The sequence below is a fragment of the Arachis hypogaea genome, chromosome 2 (genome assembly GCF_003086295.3).
Source record: "Arachis hypogaea cultivar Tifrunner chromosome 2, arahy.Tifrunner.gnm2.J5K5, whole genome shotgun sequence".
NCBI classification, from domain to species: Eukaryota; Viridiplantae; Streptophyta; class Magnoliopsida; order Fabales; family Fabaceae; genus Arachis; species Arachis hypogaea.
The window spans coordinates 20,329,363-20,348,498 of NC_092037.1; the positions used below are offsets into that span (position 1 = coordinate 20,329,363).

The window sequence follows — 19,136 nt, forward strand, 5'->3', positions numbered from 1 at the left end:
TATTACAAATTTGCGAGTATATTATAACGGTGAAGTTATACCAAACACACATGAAGGAGTGACTTTTGTTTGTGAATGTCCGTTGTCATTTTCTATTCCATGTACCATGAGTTTTGTCGGGTTGCAAAATGGGCTTTGTAATAACATTCAAAGCAAAATTTTGAAAAGGGTGAGCAACTTTTTATACAGAAGTCCTGTGCAAGTATTTGGTGGGTTAATACAGTTTCAATTAATGCCCATCATTGACGATGCCAGTATGCAACAGATGTTTTGTATTTATCAACAAACCCGATTTCACGTGCCGATGATACAGTTGTACGTTGAGTTTGAACAGCAAGGCTTGGTTGGCAAAGCAAAAAGTTATTGCCAATGTTTTTGGTGATTGGAAAGTTTCTTACTAGACTCTGCCAGTATGGTCGAAAGCAATGACGATGAAGATGTCAAGGTCTCGTGTTCAAATCAAAACGCTCCCCGTTTACCATGAGAGTGAGGAGGTTCAAGGTGTAAGAGTTCTGCACCGCATTTTTTGGAGCTTCTATCCGTGTATTGTAGCATTTAGACACTGCAAGCCACTGGTGCAAGTTGATGGCACGCACCTGTACGAAAAATATAAAGGTGCACTTCTAGTAGCGGTTGCACAAGATGGGAATCAAAACATTGTGCCTATTGCATTTGCAATAGTCGAGGGCGAGACGGCAGACCCATGGGAGTTTTTCCTAACGAATTTGCGGAGATATGTTGTTACCATTGATGGTGTGGGTATTATTTCTGACCGCCATACCTCCATCGATGCTGCAATAGCTCGCAGTAACGGTGCATGGTCACCATCAAGGGCGTGGCACATGTACTGCATCAGGCACGTCGGGTCCAACTTCTTAAGGAGGTTCAAGCCTCTATATTTGCATAAACTCGTGGTGAACACAAGTATTTCAACTCGTTGTTATGGTTCTATTGATAGTACATTTGTGGCATCTGCTTATGACTAAATGGTTTGTTCAACAGGCTATTCTAAGACGGAGCAGGAGTACAACAAAAACTACCAAAGGCTTAAAGAGCGGGGTGAGGCATATACTCAATGGTGCGATGAGATCGGTGTTGAGAGATGGGTGCTGGCATTTGATGGTGGTCATTGTTGGGGACATATGATGACAAACTTGGCAGAGTACATAAATTCTGTCCTGAAGGGTGCATGCAACCTTCCTGTGATTGCCCTGGTCCGGCCAACTTTCTATCGGCTGAATGAGTTGTTCACTCGGAAGAGTGCCGAGGCTCATGAGTGTCTCCGCAACGAATTCACGTATTCAGAATTTGCAACGAAGAGAGTTGAAGAAAGCTTTCGACGTGCAGAAAATGTTGTGGTCAACCGGTTCGACAGGTGTAATGAGATGTTTGAGGTTCGTGAAATGCAAGATGGTACCATTTACACTGTTAACCTTGCGCAACGACACTGTGACTGTGGCTATTTCCAGGTTGAGCGACTTCCATGTCGCCATGTGCTTGCATGTTGCGCCAACCAGCGTCTTGATTGGCAAGTGTACGTGCACGATGTGTACAAGATGTCTAAAATTTGCAAGGTGTACAGAGGCGAGTTTGTTCCGATGGGTGACCCCTCTACGTGGGATAGACACGAAGGAGCGAAGGTGATCGCCAACTGGACATTGAGGCGCACGACAAAAGGAAGACCGAAGTCCACCCGCTACTTGAATGAGATGGATTCGCATGAAATGCGTGGTCCTCGCTGGTGCACTATATGTGGACATAAGGGACATAGCTGCAACCGATGTCCTCAGCGCGTAGGTCCAAACTGCGCTAGAGGTCATTAGTGGTTAAGCTTTTCAATGTAACTTTGTTATAACCTACTTCACAATTATATGTTGCTTTTTTTGTAACCTCTTCATTTACTTTAACCTAGTTAACAATTTATAATAGATAAAGTTTTTAACCTCGTTATTTAATTTTTTAGAGAATAAACATTTTCGATCCAAACAGAGTTAGACGAGAACAAAGCTAAATATGTCATAATAATAATACTGAGCAGAATCATAAGAAACGATACTGAATACAAATCTGAATACAACACTGAATACAACATCAACTGCAATAGACTACTTTCTCGACCCTTCTTCTAATACAAGGATTGGGTGTATTTGTCCGGAGGCGCAGTCTGTGTCCATAAGTTATATAGATGACCCTGAGACACACCGGCATCCAGCCCACTGCCAATGTCAGGAACACCGAAATCTGTCATGCTCGCACCACCAGTGTCATACAAACCGGAGCCAGTCATCCCCGGAGCACTCGCTCCACCAAGATCATACCAGTGCTGCAAGTCGTATCCCAAGTCTACCTCTTCCTACTGTGGGTACTCATTCAAATCAAACAACTAGCCGCGTGGTGGTGCGGAAGGACCGGGCGGATCTATATGACCTGTCGATTGATCAAAGTCAAAGTCACTAGCAAGGCCTGAAGTGGTGCGACGACCACCAGAATGTTGAGATGTAGCAGGCCCTTCCTGCGGTGGCATCGGGGGATAAAAAAATCTGCATCTCTCAGGACCTAAAAGAAGCTTATGATGTCAGATCCACCCAACGAACTAAAGTGACCCTCGGCTGGAATTACTAGATGTGGTATGTAGGGCTTAGATGCCTGAGGCGGCTGTGATTCCGGTATGTATGCTGCATGCTGCTGATATGCCAGCCACTGTTGGGCATATGCTGTATCCTGAAACTGCTGGGCATATGCCGGGTCCTGAAACTGCTGGGCATATGCCGGATCCTGAAACTACTGGGCATATGCCGGCATTTGAACTATTCTTCTAAATAAAAATATTGGACATTAATGGTACAACTTACATCGTCAACTCCCATGTCGTCGAGTCCTCGCCTAAAATACGCAGTAAGCCTCCTTATATATCTTGTATGTCGATGCCAATGACTCCACCTAACGAAAAACAGAATAATAATATTAATAAGAATACTATTCTGAGGGTTACCTGAAACTATAGGTCGATCTCGGACGAGATCTTCTGTGTGGGTCGGAGCTGTTGTATCCGACTTGTTGGACTTGGTGATGGTGCTGATCCTTCGTCCCCAGAGGGTGGGGGGTACCTGCAAGGGACTCCGATGCTTAAGTTAGCAAGGGTATTAAGCAGGTATTGAGTAGAATCAGAGTATGAATTATACCTGGGTGCTCCAGTGTATTTATAATGGTGTAGAGTGACCTCTTTGGATGAGATAAGTTAGTTATATTATCTTATCTTATCTTTATCTTATCTTTGACTAGGGTCCTCTTATCTTCAAGAGAACCGCCTTTATCTCTACGGGCTTGGGCCGCCCTTGGATTTGGGACGTGTTCCTCTGTTTAGGCCCTTTGTTTGGGCCTTCCTGTGACTTGGACGAGCTTTTTGAGAAGAGGTCGGGTTGTCCTGACCTGAAGAGGTTGGTCGCTTTGTCTGTAGAACATCCCGGGTCGGACAGCTTGACCCAGGGTATGAACAGTGCCCCTGCTCGAGCTTGGTCTTTTATTTGCAGGTTGAGTCTTCTCGGGTAAAGTCGAACTCGAGCATTTTTGTCGCCTTATCTTTCGTAGAGCTCTTTCTTGAATGCGGAACATTTCTATTCCGTTTCTTATGAAAGCACGCGCTTTTGCCTTTAGCGTTTTTCCTTGGGAATGTGCGACGGTTTTTAATGCCCCATTAATTTGTTTTCGTTCCGTTTCTCTTGGTTTTCAAATTTTGCATCCAAGAGGCAGTTTTCCTTTCCCTGTAACTCCCCTTCTTTCTCGCCGTTTCCTATCCTGCACTTTCTCGTTTCCTCTCTTTGTGGCGTTTTGGCATTCGCTTGGTGCTTCCACTTCGCCGTCGATTCTCTGCTGCCCCTTTTCCAAAGTTTTCTTCCTTCTTCCAGGTTGGTTTCGCTTTCCTCTTCACCTTTTTATTTTTGCTACTTTTGTTTTTGACCCTTTTGATGACGCCTCGATTTGATATGCTTGGATAGCTTGAACTTTTTCCTTGCTTCTGTTTTTACTTTGGAATGTGTTTCTTTCATAAAGTTTTGATTTTGCCTGAGTTGTTGGAAAGCCTGAACCTTTTCATACTACCATGCTTGACTGTCGCCACGACGTATGTTTTTTGATTTTCTTTTCGTCTTTCTGTATGCTTTCGGATGGATTTCTTGGTGGTTTAGTGCCTTTAGGGTTTTGCAAGTTGCTGCGTTTTGAAAAATGGTTGCTCCTTTGGTGGCTTTGTTTTGTCGATAGTTTTTTCTTTTTGACGGAGATGATGATTTCTTGATAGTTTCTGGTTAAGAATGAAGGGTCGTTGCTGGGGTGTGAACTTGTAGGTCCCTTGAATTTTTGTTCTGTGGTTGCCTCCAAAGGACGGCCCTGGATCTTTCGTGTAGGTCTTGGGTCTCCTTTTGTTCCTCATACTGTGCTTGATTGTGTAGCCGAGTTGTTTTGCTATTGTCCGAGTTATTTTTTAGTAATCCAATATTCTTTTCTTATTGTAGGACTAGTTGGCCTCATGGCTTCTCGCAAAAATATTGTTGAGACGTCTTACCAAGTCCCTGAGGGCATGGCTGATTGGGTAGATTCTATGGTTCTTCTGTGTATTTCTGTGGTGGACTCTTATTTTTGTATAGAGCTGCGAAAGCATCATAGGGTTTGTGGTAGTGATGCCCAGGAGAGGGATTATGAGCTTGTAGCACCTGGTTTTGACGAGAGAGTTTGTTTTCCCACTTCACTCGAGGGGGAGTGTCCCTTCTTCTATGCTTACAAATATTTCTTTAGTCAGTTGAACGTTACGTTTCCTTTTTCTGCCTTTGGGACTGACTTATTGTGGTCATGTAACATTGCTCCATCCAAGCTTCATCCCAATTCGTGGGGTTTTATAAAGATTTTTCAGCTGCTGTGTCAAGAGTTAGGCATCAAGCCTTCTCTAACTCTTTTCCTCTATTTGTTTGTTTCGGCCAAGCCTAGGGCCTCTTCAAAAAAGAAAGCTTCTTGGGTTTCCTTTAGACTTACTCAGGGGCATAAAGTCTTTGCCATGTATGACGAGTCTTTTAAGGACTTCAAAAACTATTTCTTTAAAGTTCGAGCTGTTGAGGGTGTTCGCCCCTTTTTTCATGATGAAAACGATGAACCTGTTTTTCCTCTTGAGTGGAAAAAGAATGTCATGGTGTCTCGGTATACTTGGGAGATGTTGGACGAGGTCGAACAGGCCTTTGTGAGTGTGTTGGAGGATATTTGGGGGGAGCCCCCGCATCTGGATACTAAAAAATTTCAGGGGGACCCATCTTTAGTCCGAAATGTGTTGGGTACTGACTGACGTGTTTTTAGTTTATTCTATTTTTCCCTGTGCTCCATGACTTTGTTTGTTGATTCTGTCTTTCCTGATTTTCAGAAATGTCGAAGAACAACGACTCCATGAAGGCTTTTGAAAAAGCTAGGAAGGCAGCCGCTGCACAGAGTATCTCGATCAGGGCGGCTGGGGAGGGGTCTTCTCAAACCATCCTGAAGCCGCCTGTGCCAAGTACCTCTGGGCCGAGGAGAGTGATCCTTACTCCTCGGGTTCGACTGGTAGATCCCCCACAAACTTCTGTTGCTGCTTCTGGTGCTCCTCCCTCAAAAAGACAAAAAACATCTAAGCCCTTTAACTGGATGCCTCGGATTTTGATGCTGTCGAGTTTGTTGACCAGCAAATTGCCCCCTATGGTGGGCTCTCCATGGATGATGTGTCTCTTCTTCAGCATCTGGATTTTATCACCAAAAGTAGTGTGAAAATGGCACATATGGGTGCGGCTATTTTCTGAACTGTTCAGGGGATCCCGATTCATGCCACAAAATCCTTCATGGAGGAGGCTAAATCAGAATTTGATTGGATCAAGGGTCTGAAGGAGGAGTTGGAGGTGAAGTTGGCGAAGGTAGAGAAGGAACTGGAGGGTGAGAAGGCTAGCTCTATTGCCTTGGCTGCTTCTTTGAAGTTCGTTGAGGACATGGCACTGAAGCACAAAGATAGCTATGTCTCGACTTATAGGGAGTTGGTGCATCTTCGTGATGACTTGGAAACTGCTCGGACTGATTATGCTGAGCTCCAGGGTCACCTTGTGGGCAGCGTGACTGCCGCCTGTGAGAATCTGATGGAGCAGTTCCGGATTGTTGCCCCTGATGCTGATTTGACTCTCGTTAGTCTTGATAATGTAGTAAAGGATAGCAAGATTATCCCGGATGATCCCGATGATGATGTTGAACCACCTCCTATGCCTCCTCTGAAAGCTTCTACCATGCCGGTTCCTTCAGCCCCCTTGACCGTAATTGAGCCAGATCCTGACTGTCAGATCTTGAATCGAGGCGACGAGACAGTGGATGGGTGCCTCTCCAGACTCGTCCTCCTTCACCTCCTGTTGATGTTGCTACTGGGAAACCTTTGGACTCTCTTTGATTGTTCCTGATAAATTTGTGCATAGTCCGGTCTGCGGGTGTTTGAACTTTTTGTAAATGGTGTTTTGTTTGACTTGTTGACACTTTCTAGGGTTGCTCGTTTAGCAACTTTCGTTTTGAAAAACAAAGTATTTCTCTAGCTTCCGGGGCTGGTCTTTGATGACCTCTGGAGTTTATTATCGTAACTCGGTAGTTTCTATATTATGTCTGTTTGCACTTGTCTTGGTGCCTTCGTAAGTTTCTATCTGACATGATTAACTTGATCCTTTGGCCTGACGTTGCTCTCATCGATCTTAAACTGTCGTTTATCGTAATAAGCCCTCTCTTTCAGGGATTACCTTTGTAGTTTTTTGTCTTGGGCCAACTTTGTCATGTCGGACTTTTGGTCGAGTTACTTGATAATCCTCTTTTTGGACCTTGTTCAGGTCTCTTTCAGGGATTTATCTTTGTAGCTTTTATCTGCCCAGGCCAATTTTGTTATGTCGGGCCTTGTTGAGTTACTTGATAATCCTATTTCTTGGACTTTGTTCAGGTCTCTTTCAGGGATTATCTTTGTAACTTTATCTTTTCGGGGCCGACTTTGTCACGTCGGGTTCTGTCGAGTTACTTGATAATCCTCTTTCTTGGACCTTTGTTCAGGTCTCTTTCACGGATTATCTTTGTAACTTTATCTTTTCGGGCCGACTTTGTCATGTCGGGCTCTGTCGAGTTACTTGATAATCCTCTTTCTTGGACCTTTGTTCAGGTCTCTTTCAGGGATTATCTTTGTAACTTTTTGTAGGAGTCCGACCTCCTCCTATCGGGCTCTTCGAAGTTATAGTAATCCTCTTTTATAGGGTTGGCCAGACCTCTTTCCAGGGCTTTACTTATAACTTGGGTTGTTGTGGCTGGTCCGACTTTTTTGTGCCGGCCAGTCTTTAAGTTATTTTATAGCAATCCATTTTATTAGGTCCTCGTCAGGTCCTTTCTATGGATCACTTTCTATAACTTCTTGCATTATTCTGTTTTCACCTTTGCCGATTTTGTAGAATCTGGGTTTTTAGCCCTCGTTTTCATCGTGATCGTGCAGTGAATTCGATTTTCACTTTTTGTCGATCTGTAGCTTTATAATCGGGCGATGAATGTTTTCAGAATAATACGACTTGAGCGTTTGTAGAGAATCTGAGCAAATTTTATTAAAGAAGAATGCAAATATATGTGGATTAATTTCCTAAGTCGGGTGATTTGTAGGTCTTGGCGGGGCGTCTCGTTAAAAAACCTTTTTCAGGAAAAAGAGTGCGCCTTGTCCAAGATCTTTTATCATCCCTAGCTATAGTACCTTCTTAGGTTACAGGCGTGCCATGATCTAGGCAGCTCTCGCCCATCAAGTTCAGAAACTTTGTAATAGCCCTTTCCCAAGACTTCTGTGACTCGGAATGGTCCTTTCCAGTTTGCAGCTAGCTTTCCTTCTCCCGGTCGAGTTGTTCCTATATTGTTTCGGATTAGGATGAGGTCGTTTTCAGCAAAGGCCCGCTGTATTACTTTTTGGTTGTATCTGGAGGCCATTCGTCGTTTCAGCGCTTTTTCTCTTATCTGAGCTTTTTCTCGGATTTCTGGAAGTAAGTCGAGCTCTTCCCTTTAAAGTTGGGAATTGGCTTTTTCGCTAAAGTGGATTACTTTGGGTGATCCTTGACAAACCCCATTTGTAGGGTTTATCTTGTATTGATTTTAGGGAATTTTATCACCTTTCACCCACATTTATTCAATGAAATAGCATGGTTTTGTATATTCTCCTTTAATTGTGCTTAAGAGTGAAAACATGCTTTTTAGGACTTAAAATAGCTAAATCTAATTCTCCTTGATTCCATTAGATGCCTTGATATGTTTGTTAAGTGATTTAAGGTTTAGGAGGCAAAGATTGGATCAAAGGAATGAAGAAAGAAAGCATGAAAAGTTGGAGAACTCATGAAGAAATGAAAGAACCGGAAAGCTGTCAAGCCGACCTCTTCGCACTTAAATGACCATAACTTGAGCTACAGAGGTCCAAATGATGCGGTTCCAGTTGGGTTAGAAAGCTAACATCCGGGGGCTTCGAAACGATATAAGATTTGCCATAGTTGCTACAAGTATGGTGGCGCGCACGCGCATAGTACGCGCATGCGTCGTTGCTGCCACCTAGTCCACTTGAAGCAAAACGTGGCCAGCAATTTTAGAAGCCTTGTGGGCCCAATCCAACTCATTTTCTGATGCTATTTAACCCAAGGAGTGAAGAGGGAAACACATGTTAGTTACCATTAGTCATAGTTTAGTTTAGAAGTAGTTTCTAGAGAGAGAAGCTCTCACTTCTCTCTAGAATTAGGAATAGGATTAGGTTTAGTTCTTAGATCTAGATTTAGATTCATCTTCTTCTACTTCTATCTTCTCAATTCCTTGTAGTTACATTCATTCTTCTTCCATTCTTTTGTTGTAATTTCCTTTATGTTGTTCTTATATTTTGTTGTAGATCTAGTATTGTTCCTTCTACTTTCTTTCAATTCAATTCAAGGTAATTCATAATAATCGTGTTTCTTTTGATTGTTGTTGTTAATTTCTTTCAATAATTGTTGTTAGATTCTCTTCTTGTTGTTAATTTGCTTTGCTTTTCTTTTGTGCCTTCCAAGTGTTTGATGAAATGCTTGGTAGGATTTTAGTGTAGCTTTTGTTCCTCTTGGCTTTGGTTGAGTAATTAGTGACTCTTGAGTTATCTAATCCTTTTGTTGATTGATAATTAGAAGTTGCTAATTGATTTGAATACCTCTAAAGCTAGTCTTTCCTTTAGGAGTTGATTAGGACTTGAGGAATCAAATTGATTCATCCACTTGACTTTCCTCCATGGTTAGAGGTTAACTAAGTGGGAGTAATGGATAATTTGTTATCACAATTGAGGAGGATAACTAGGATAGGACTTCTAGTTCTCATATCTTGCCAAGAGCTTTATTAGTTGTTAGGTTATTTCCCTTGCCATTTATAATTCTTGTCCATAATCTCAAAAACCCCAAAATAACTCACAACCAATAACAAGACACTTTATTGTAATTCCTAGGGAGAACGACCCGAGGTTTGAATACTTCGGTTTATAAATTTAGGGGTTTGTTTTAGTGACAAACAACTTTTTGTATGAAAGGATTATTGCTTGGTTTAGAAACTATACTTGCAACGAGAATTCATTTGTGAAATTCTAAACCATCAAAAATCCATTCGTCAAAATGGCGCCGTTGCCGGGGAATTGCAATGGTGTTATGTTATTGGTTATTGTATATATGTGGATATTGTGAATATGTTTGCTTTTTGCTTCTTTGTTAGTTTTTAGTTTGTTCTCTTTATTTGTTACTATTTTTGTTTTTGCCCTCTCTTGCTATCATGAATTCTCACTTTGGCTATGAGTGTAGTTACAATTATGTTGTAGGTGATGAGAACTATAATGAAGTTGTGTATCAAGGATGGGATAATCAAAGGTGGGAGGAGCCATATGCTTATGATCAATCTTCTTGGCAACAACCTCCACCAATGAACTATGAAGAAGAGCCATTCCATGATGCATACCAATCAAATGGCTATGGTGAATCTCCTTGTGATTTTCAAGAACCACCACCATATGCCTATGAGTCATATCCTCAACATGAACCTCAACCACACTCACAAGCCTATTTTCAACAAACACCTCCCTATGACCATGATCCTTATCCATCACACCAACCAACTTTTGAACCATATGAGCCATACATGGAACCACAATTCCAAGATTACTACTCCCAAGAACCACCTCAATACACACCACCACCTTACCAAGAAGAACCACCTTCCTATAATGAACCCTTTCTCCAAAATGATGAACCCTCCCATCCACCCCAATCTCTAATGGATGAAACCCTCGGCGTTCTTCTTCAAGGACAAGAGGAGATGACAAGGGATGTGCAACAATTCATGACCACCTTAGATGAGGTGGTAAACCGGCTAGCATCCCAACTTTTGGACACTCAAGGAACTCCCATGGTTGCATGTGAAGAATCTAAAGAGGAGCATAGCTTAAAAGAGAGATTGGAAACTTCGGTGGAAAAGGAGGAATGGTACTTTGTGTTAGAACAATTGGAGGAACCTATGACCATTGAAGAAAAGGAAGAAGTGGTTGAAGACTTAGGAGATGCGGAACCTCCATGGGAACCTAGAGTTATAGAAAACCCCTCCAAGAAGATTGAAGTTGATGTTGAGGAGGAATGTGTACAACCTCCAAGGCATATCCCATGTGAAGACTTGGAAGGAGTAAAGCAAGAATTGAGTTCCCTTGGTGATGAAGATCATGCATCCAATCTTCTTGGTGAAGAATCCTTTGAATTTGAAGAACCTTCTCCCAATGAATTTGAAAGTGATGTGGAGGTAGATTTCTCTCAACCTCCCATTTATGACTTGAGTGATGGAGAAGAGTTAGAAGAAGTTGATGAACAAAGGATTGAAAGTGAAGAAGTTTGTGAAAAGGTGGAGGAAATCAAGGAAGCAAACAAGGGAGTAGAGCTTACTAGCACATTAGAGATACCTCTCCCCAAGCCACCACCATCCATTCTCTCATTCAAGTGGGTAAATTCCTTATACTTAAGCTTTGTTATTCCCCTTGAATATGGTTTGCTTGAGACGGATGGTCAACTTAGATATATTTGTGGCTTTAAGAGTAAAAAGGAGATGGTTAGTGGTTGGAAGCATCATCCTAGGTTCATTATGGTCACATGTCCAAAGCTTGATAGCAAAGGTTGGTGTATAACTAGAGTACATGGGTCTAGAAGGATGTTTGGTCACTTTGTTGAGAATTCACCTTGCTCACCACCCACATGGATTAATGATAATCAACTTGGAGATGGGTGCGAAGATAAAATATGGGATCCAGGAACACATGAGGATCAACATTGGGAGCCCATGGTTTGTGAAGAACTCCATCAAAGCTTGGAGATATTAATCTTGAATGATGGAGCTTATTGGAAGTCCAAGCATTGGTGGAAGTTCCAAGATGAATACAAGCACAAGCCACCTTGATGAGGAGCTCCCCATAAGTCCAACTTAAGGACAATAAATAAAAGTGCTAGGTGGGAGACACCCCACCATGGTAACTTCTTTTCATTTTCTCTTTTGTAAATATTTGGTAGAATTAGTTTAATTTCATGTTTTGATAGTTTGTTGAGTATATTTGGTAGTTTAGTATGTTGAATAAGGTTTTATGGTGTTTTGGTAGCTGTTTGGAGGTTTGGAATGCTTGGATTAGTGTAAAAACGTATCAAAAATTTTTGAAAAACAGAGCACCATCCACGCGTACGCGCACTGCACGCGTACGCGTACATTAAGCATTTTCGACAATCCACGCGAGCGCGCCATGCACGCGTACGCGTGGGTTGAGAAGTTCCACCTTCCATGCATTAACCCGAGAGTTAGGCCCGCACTATGCGTGCGTTGTGCCTTTGGCACAACCCCACTTGCGCGTACGCGCACCTGACGCGTACGCGCCACTCTCGAAATAAGCCATCGACGCGCGCGCGTCATGCGTGCGTGCGCGTGGATGCCCTCTCTTCCATCCATTTCTTTTCTTCTCCTCTTTCCATCTCTTTTCCTTCTCCTTTCTTCTTCCCTCCTCCTACCCCTCATCCAACACTTCCAAACACCATCGATAACCATCTATTTTAGTTAGTTGATAGCTAGTTAGTTAGTTAATTAGTTAGTTAGTTAGTTGATTAGTTAGTCTTAGTTTTGTTTTTCATTTTATTTTCTCTCTTTTCATCATAAGTGTTGGATTATTGACTTTGTTTACTATACATTGCTGCCCCTTATTGCCTAAATGCTAATTTAGCATTAATGTTTTTAGATAATGTTTTAGCATTATTTATGATGGTGTAGTATTGTGCTTCCCGTTTTAACCTTTTTGCCTCTTTCTCGTCTGTGGGGAGGGCTTCTGCTGTTAGGTAATTAATTATGGGGGTCATCCATCCCTGATCGCGACCTGTTATGGCTAGGACCTTTCCTTCTTCCGAGATTGATAGATTTTGTAGAATTTCTTGGATAAGGCTTCTATTGTTGCCTCTTGGTTTGGTGCTGGCTAGTTTTGAGAGTGCATCGGCCCAGGCATTCTGTTCTCGGGGTATGTGTCGAATCTTATACTCTCTGAGTTGTCCGAGCTCTTCCCTGGTTTTGTCCAGATATTTTTTCATGGTAGGATCTTTGGCTTGGTAGCTGCCTGTTATTTGTGAAGTGACTATCTGTGAGTCGCTGAAGATGATAAGTTTTTGAGCTCCCACCTCCCTAGCCAGCTTCAAACCAGCTAGTAGTGCCTCATATTCCACTTGATTGTTTGAGGCAGGGAACCCAAATTTGAGGAAGAGTTCGATCTGGGTTCCCCGGTCGCTTTCAATTATTACGCCTGCGCCACTTCCCGTTTTATTTGAGGAGTCGTCCACGTATAGATTCCATTTTGTGGGGATTTCTGGTGTGTCCGTGAATTCCGCAATAAAGTCAGCCAGATATTGGGATTTGATGGCCGACTGAGCTTCGTATTGAAGGTCGAATTCAGACAACTTGACTGCCCATTGAAAGATTCTACCTGCCAAGTCTGTTTTCTGTAAGATTCCTTTTATGGGCTGGTTGGTCCGAATTTTAATGGTGTGAGACTAGAAATACGGGCGAAGTTGTCGAGATGTTATTATGAGAGCGTAAGCGAACTTTTCTATTTTCTAGTAGTTTAGCTCGGCTCCTTGTAATGCTTTGCTGATAAAGTATATGGGCTATTGCCCGCTGTTGTCTTCTCGGACCAATGCTAAGGCTATTGCCTGATTTCCCACTGCGAGGTACAAGATGAGTGGTTCCCCTTCCCGTGGTTGGCTTAATATAGGTGGCTGTCCCAGAAATTTTTTGAAGTCTTGGAAGGCTTGCTCGCATTCATCTATCCATTCAAATTCCTTTCCCTTCCTTAGAGTGGCGTAGAAGGGGAGAGGTCTTATTGCGGATCCTGCCAGGAACCTGGACAAGGCTGCCAGCCGTCTGTTGAGTTGCTGTACCTCTTTAATACAAGTCGGGCTTTTCATGTCGAGTACGGCCCTACACTTGTCCGGGTTTGCCTCGATTCCTCTCTGTGTGATCATAAAACCCAATAATTTACCTACTTCTACTGCGAAGGTGCATTTTGTGGGATTGAGTCGCATGTCGTATCGTCTTGTGGTGTTGAATACTTGTGTCAAGTCGGATAATAACATCTCTTCATTTTGCGTCTTCACTAGCATGTCGTCTACGTAGACCTCCATGATCTTTCCGATGTGGTCCGAAAAGACTTTGTTCATTAATCTTTGGTAAGTGGCTCCCGCAATTTTGAGACCAAAAGGCATAACAATGTAGCAGTAGTTTGCCTTTGGGGTTAAGAAAGAGGTTTTTTCTTGGTCGGGTGGGTACATTGGGATTTGGTTATATCCCGAGTATGCGTCCATAAAGGAGAGGTATTTGTATCCAGAGGAGGCATCTACCAGTGCGTCAATGTTTGGGAGCAGATAAGGATCTTTTGGGCAAACTTTGTTGAGATCGGTATAGTCGGTGCACATTTTCCACTTCCCATTTGACTTTTTTACCAAAACGACATTAGCAAGCCATAGCGGGTATTTGACTTCTCTTATGAAGCCTGCCTCCAGTAGAGCTCGTACCTGTTCTTCCACCGCTTGAGAGCATTCTGGTCCTAACTTTCTGCGCCTTTGTTGTACCGGCTGAGATCCTGGGTAGACTGCTAGCTTATGGCACATTAGTTTGGGATCTATACCTGGCATGTCTACGGCCTTCCACGCAAAGAGGTCGGCATTATCACGTAGGAACTGTATGAGTGATTCTCTTGTGTCCCCTTTTAGGAGTGTGCCGATGTTGGTTATTTGGTCCGGGGTGTTTCCGATCTGGATTTTCTCTATTTCTCCTTCAGGTTGTGGGCGAAGCTCCTCCCGCCTCCGAGCTCCACCAAGCTCGATTGTGTGGAATTCTTCACCTCTGCCTCTGAGGTTTAGACTTTTTTTGTAACAGTGGCGCGCCATTTTCTAGTCTGCTTTTACTGTGGCTATTCCTTCTGCGGTTGGAAATTTCATGCATAGAGGCGGAGTCGAGACTATTGCGCCGAGTTGATTTAACGTTGTCCGACCTATTAGAGCATTGTAGGCTGAGCTTACGTCAACGACGATGTAGTCTATTTTGAGTGTTCTAGATTGACTTCCCTTTCCAAAAGTTGTGTGGAGCGAAATGTATCCCATTGGTTGAACCGGGGTTTCTCCTAACCTGAACAGGCTGTCCGGATATGCTCTGAGTTCCTTTTCTTCCAAGCCGAGTTTGTCGAAGGCGGTTTTGAATAAGATATCGGCAGAGCTCCCCTGGTCTATCAGTGTGCGATGGAGATTTGCGTTTGCCAGTATAATTGTGATGACCATGGGATCGTCATGTCCTGATGTGATGCCGGATGCGTCTTCTTTGGTAAAAGTGATCGACGGGATGTCGAGTGCTTCCTTCCTTTCTGCGACGTGATATATGTCTTTGAGATATCTTTTGCAGGATGACTTGGAGATTCCTCCTCCGGCGAATCCACCGTGTATCATGTGGACGTGTCTTTCTGGTGTCTGGGATGATCGCATAGTTGGTCCGACATCTTCTGCTCTTTTTCTTTTCCTTTGTTCATCTTTGTGGGTGGCCAGGTATCAATCTAACCTTCCTTCTCGTACGAGCTTTTCTATGACATTTTTTAAGTCAAAACACTTATTGGTGGAGTGTCCGTGGATCCGATGATATTCACAGTATTCAGCCCGGTTTCCTTTTCCTTTTTTACCTTTGAGTGGTTGAGCTAGTGGTATTTTTTCTGTGTTGCAAACTTCTCTGTAGACATCCACAAGAGACACCCGAAGAGGGGTGTAATTGTGGTACTTTTTTATTTTTTCTCCATGTCGATCTTCCTTTTTTTCTGGAATCTTTGTCTTTATCCCGAGGGGTGAACCCTGGTTTTGAAGTCTCTCCTAATCGGGAGTTTTCCTCTATGTTGATGTACTTTTCTGCTCGCTCCTGCACCTTGTTCAGAGATGTGGGATACTTCTTTGATATGGATTGACTAGAAGGCCTTTCTCGCAGACCGTTAATGAGGCCCATGATGGCAGCTTCTGTTGGAAGGTTTTGTATATCCATGCATATTTTGTTGAATCTCTCCATGTAGCTTGTCTGATTCCTAGTAAGCTCGGAGCATGTTTTGCTTTGCCCTTTTGGATGGAGAATCTGGCCAGAAATTTTTTAGCCAAGTCGTCGAAACATCTAATTGCTGTTTTTGTTAAAGTGGTTGGAAAGGCTTTGCAACGAACTGTATCTGAGGCATCGGTGAGGTACATTCTGCTTCTAAAGTTGCTGAGATGATGGCTGGGATCCGTTGTGCCGTCATACAAGGTCATGTCTGGGAGTTTGAAGTCTTTTGGGATTCTTGTTTTCATGATCTCCCTGGTGAATGGGTCTTGTTCCTTGCGGGTGCTATCTTCGGGGGTGGGTTGGCTGGCTTTAGTCTTGACATCGGCTTCAAGTTTTAGGAGTTTATTCTCCAATTCCCGGCGTCGTCTTATTTCTCTTTGTAGATCCTTTTCGGCCTCTCGTTGACGTAGAGCGTCTTCCTCGAGTTGTTTTAACCGATTTTGGAATGCCTCCAAGGCTCCCTCGTTTGGGGAGTTTTTATTATTGACTTGAGGAGTATCTTTTGGTGTTGTGCCCACGTTTTTGTGCGGTGTTCTTTCTTCTAGATCTGAGGTGTGGTCGTTGTCATGGTCGTCCGCCATGGAAACGGGATGACTTCCAGGTTCCCCGGAAACAACGCCAATGTTCTGAGGGTTACCTGAAACTATAGTTCGATCTCGGACGAGATCTTCTGTGTGGGTCAGAGCTGTTGTATCCGACTTGTTGGACTTGGTGATGGTGCTGATCCTTCGTCCCTGGAGGGTGGGGGGTACCTACAAGGGACTCCGATGCTTAAGTTAGCAAGGGTATTAAGCAGGTATTGAGTAGAATCAGAGTATGAATTATACCTGGGTGCTCCAGTGTATTTATAATGGTGTAGAGTGACCTCTTTGGATGAGATAAGTTAGTTATCTTATCTTATCTTTATATTATCTTTGACTGGGGTCCTCTTATCTTCAAGAGAACCGCCTTTATCTCTACGGGCTTGGGCCGCCCTTGGATTTGGGACGTGTTCCTCTGTTTAGGCCCTTTGTTTGGGCCTTCCTGTGACTTGGCCGAGCTCTTTGAGAAGAGGTCGGGTTGTCCTGACCTGAAGAGGTCGGTCGCTTTGTCTGTAGAACATCCCGGGTCGGACAGCTTGACCCAGGGTATGAACAAATACCAAATTAATAAAAATAATAATAACAATAACAATAACGATAAAAGCCAATACCGTTGCACTAGTGGAACACCAACATCGCCGAGTTGATCGCGGGGTATAGGTGCCAGGAACGGCATACGCTTCCACGCCCAAACAAAAAGTAGTATCAGTGGACCATCCATTTCCTTGCAGTTGTATCGTGATGCACGACGCAACGATCTGTATAGGTGTGCCAGACTAGCTGCCCCCCAACTGTACTCTGAAATCCGGTGAAAATTCCGAAGTAGCGGTAGAAACTTCGAGTTCAGTGAAATGGTCGACTTATCGGAAAACACAACTGTTCCGAGCACGTAGAAAATGTGCGCTCAGACGTACCGCTCAAGAGACTCCTGAGTATCACACGGCTCGATGTCTCTGCACCGCCCGACCCAAACAATATTAACCTTCCCGAACACGTGATCTTCCGGACCGGGCTCCCGACCAAAACATGCAATGCAGTTCTCCACCAAAAACTGGTGACTGCTATCTGATCTATCCGTAATGGCCTCCCCATTAATCGGGAGACCAAGAATATAGCTCACATCTTCCAGCGTCACCGTCACTTCACCGATCGGAAGATGAAATGTGCGAGTCTCCGACCTCCAGCGTTTCACCAAAGCATTCAGTAGTGCAGAATGACCTCTCATTTCGCCTACTCGCAAAACGTGTTGAAACTCAGTCAATGCCAGTGCCACTGCAGCTACCTCGTTAAAGGTATCGAGCGGATCCAGTTTTCTGGGTAACAAATTTCTGATAGCCTGCAAAAAAAATGATAATTATTAAATTTTAAATAATATCAGTTAATAATTTGTTCAAAAAAAAATAACAACAATAATTAAACAGTATTATTATTATTATCTTAACACATAATAATAAATTATTAAAAAATCATAATTATTTATCTATTATTTATTAAATAGTATTATTAATTATTAAAAATTAATAATAACTTATTCTCACTATCATAACCAGTATTATAAAATAATAATAATAATATACTAATTATAATAATAATTACTCGAATATAACAATAATAACAATAATAATAACCATTTATTATATTATCTATATCCTAAACCGGTATGTTATTAACATACAATATTACTTATTATTAGAAAATATTAATAAAGTATTAAACATAATAATTTTTTTAAATTAAACATTGTTAAAAAAAACCATTTACTATACATTATTATTATTATTATTATTATTATTATTATTATTATTATTATTATTATTATTATTATTATTATTATTATTATTATTATTATTATTATTATCATAAAAAATAATAATAAATTATTACACATTATTGTCATTAAAAATTATTAATAAATTATTATCATTAACATACCCACTATTATAATAATAATAATAATAATAATAATAATAATAATAATAATAATAATAATAATAATGTCACTAACAATACAGAGATTAATTTGCCTAATAATAACAATAATAATATAATAACAATATTAAAAAAATTAAACTGTAACGAGAAATAAATAACAACATAATATTAGTTATAATAATATTAATAACTCCAAATACTCAATAATATATTCTTTCGGTTTGGTATAATCACGCAACTTTTTTTTCTACCGTCCAGTTCTTCTTCGGCAACACTTAGCTCCTTCACTTTTAACTCTTGCTTTCTCACTCTTCTTCAACTCTTCCTCACTTTGCTTATGTAACTCGTTTTTTACTTTGCTCCCCTTCCAATATGCGTTTTGGCTTATAAGGACCAAGTTGAACACCCTTCGAGAACACGTGGCGCACGTGCAGCTAGGAAGCCTGTGTTTTGCGCAGTTCCATGTTGGTCAAAACCTGCTCCTGTCGGCATATAGGGCACGTTTCGTTTGCTGGTTCTCTTCCCAGCTCAATCGCAGCCTGCGTTTTGCAGCAGCGGCAGATTTTTTATTCCAACACCTGCATTTTGCAAGTCTCTAATCAACGTAGGACGGGCGGAGCTACATACTGGGAAAGGGGGCAACGGCCCCCCTAATTTTAATTTTTTACATGTAAATTACATGTAAATTTCAGTTTAGCCCCTTCTCAAAAATTTATTTTAATATTATTTTATTTTGTAAATAATTTTAGCCCCCCTCTAATATTTTTTCTAGCTCCGCCCCTGACGCAGGTCCACATTTATGGATAACACACCATGCATACATATACAAGTTTATCACCAATCTTTTATCCATAATCAAATTAATTTCTGGGCAAAAAGATTGATGAAAAAAGATTTCTTGTTTTTATTCAAAAGATGGACACGTTTTGTCCATGCAATCCTCCTAGATAA

The 19,136-nt window shown here is 42.0% G+C and overlaps 1 protein-coding gene across 1 annotated transcript; it reads left to right on the forward strand.

Moving 5' to 3' along the window:
- The first annotated feature begins 986 nt into the window (after positions 1–986).
- On the forward strand, positions 987–1,823 carry LOC114924681 (uncharacterized). The gene has a single exon (XM_029289949.1). The coding sequence runs from the start codon at positions 987–989 to the stop codon at positions 1,821–1,823; it is 837 nt and encodes a 278-aa protein (XP_029145782.1).
- The last annotated feature ends 17,313 nt before the right edge of the window (positions 1,824–19,136 follow it).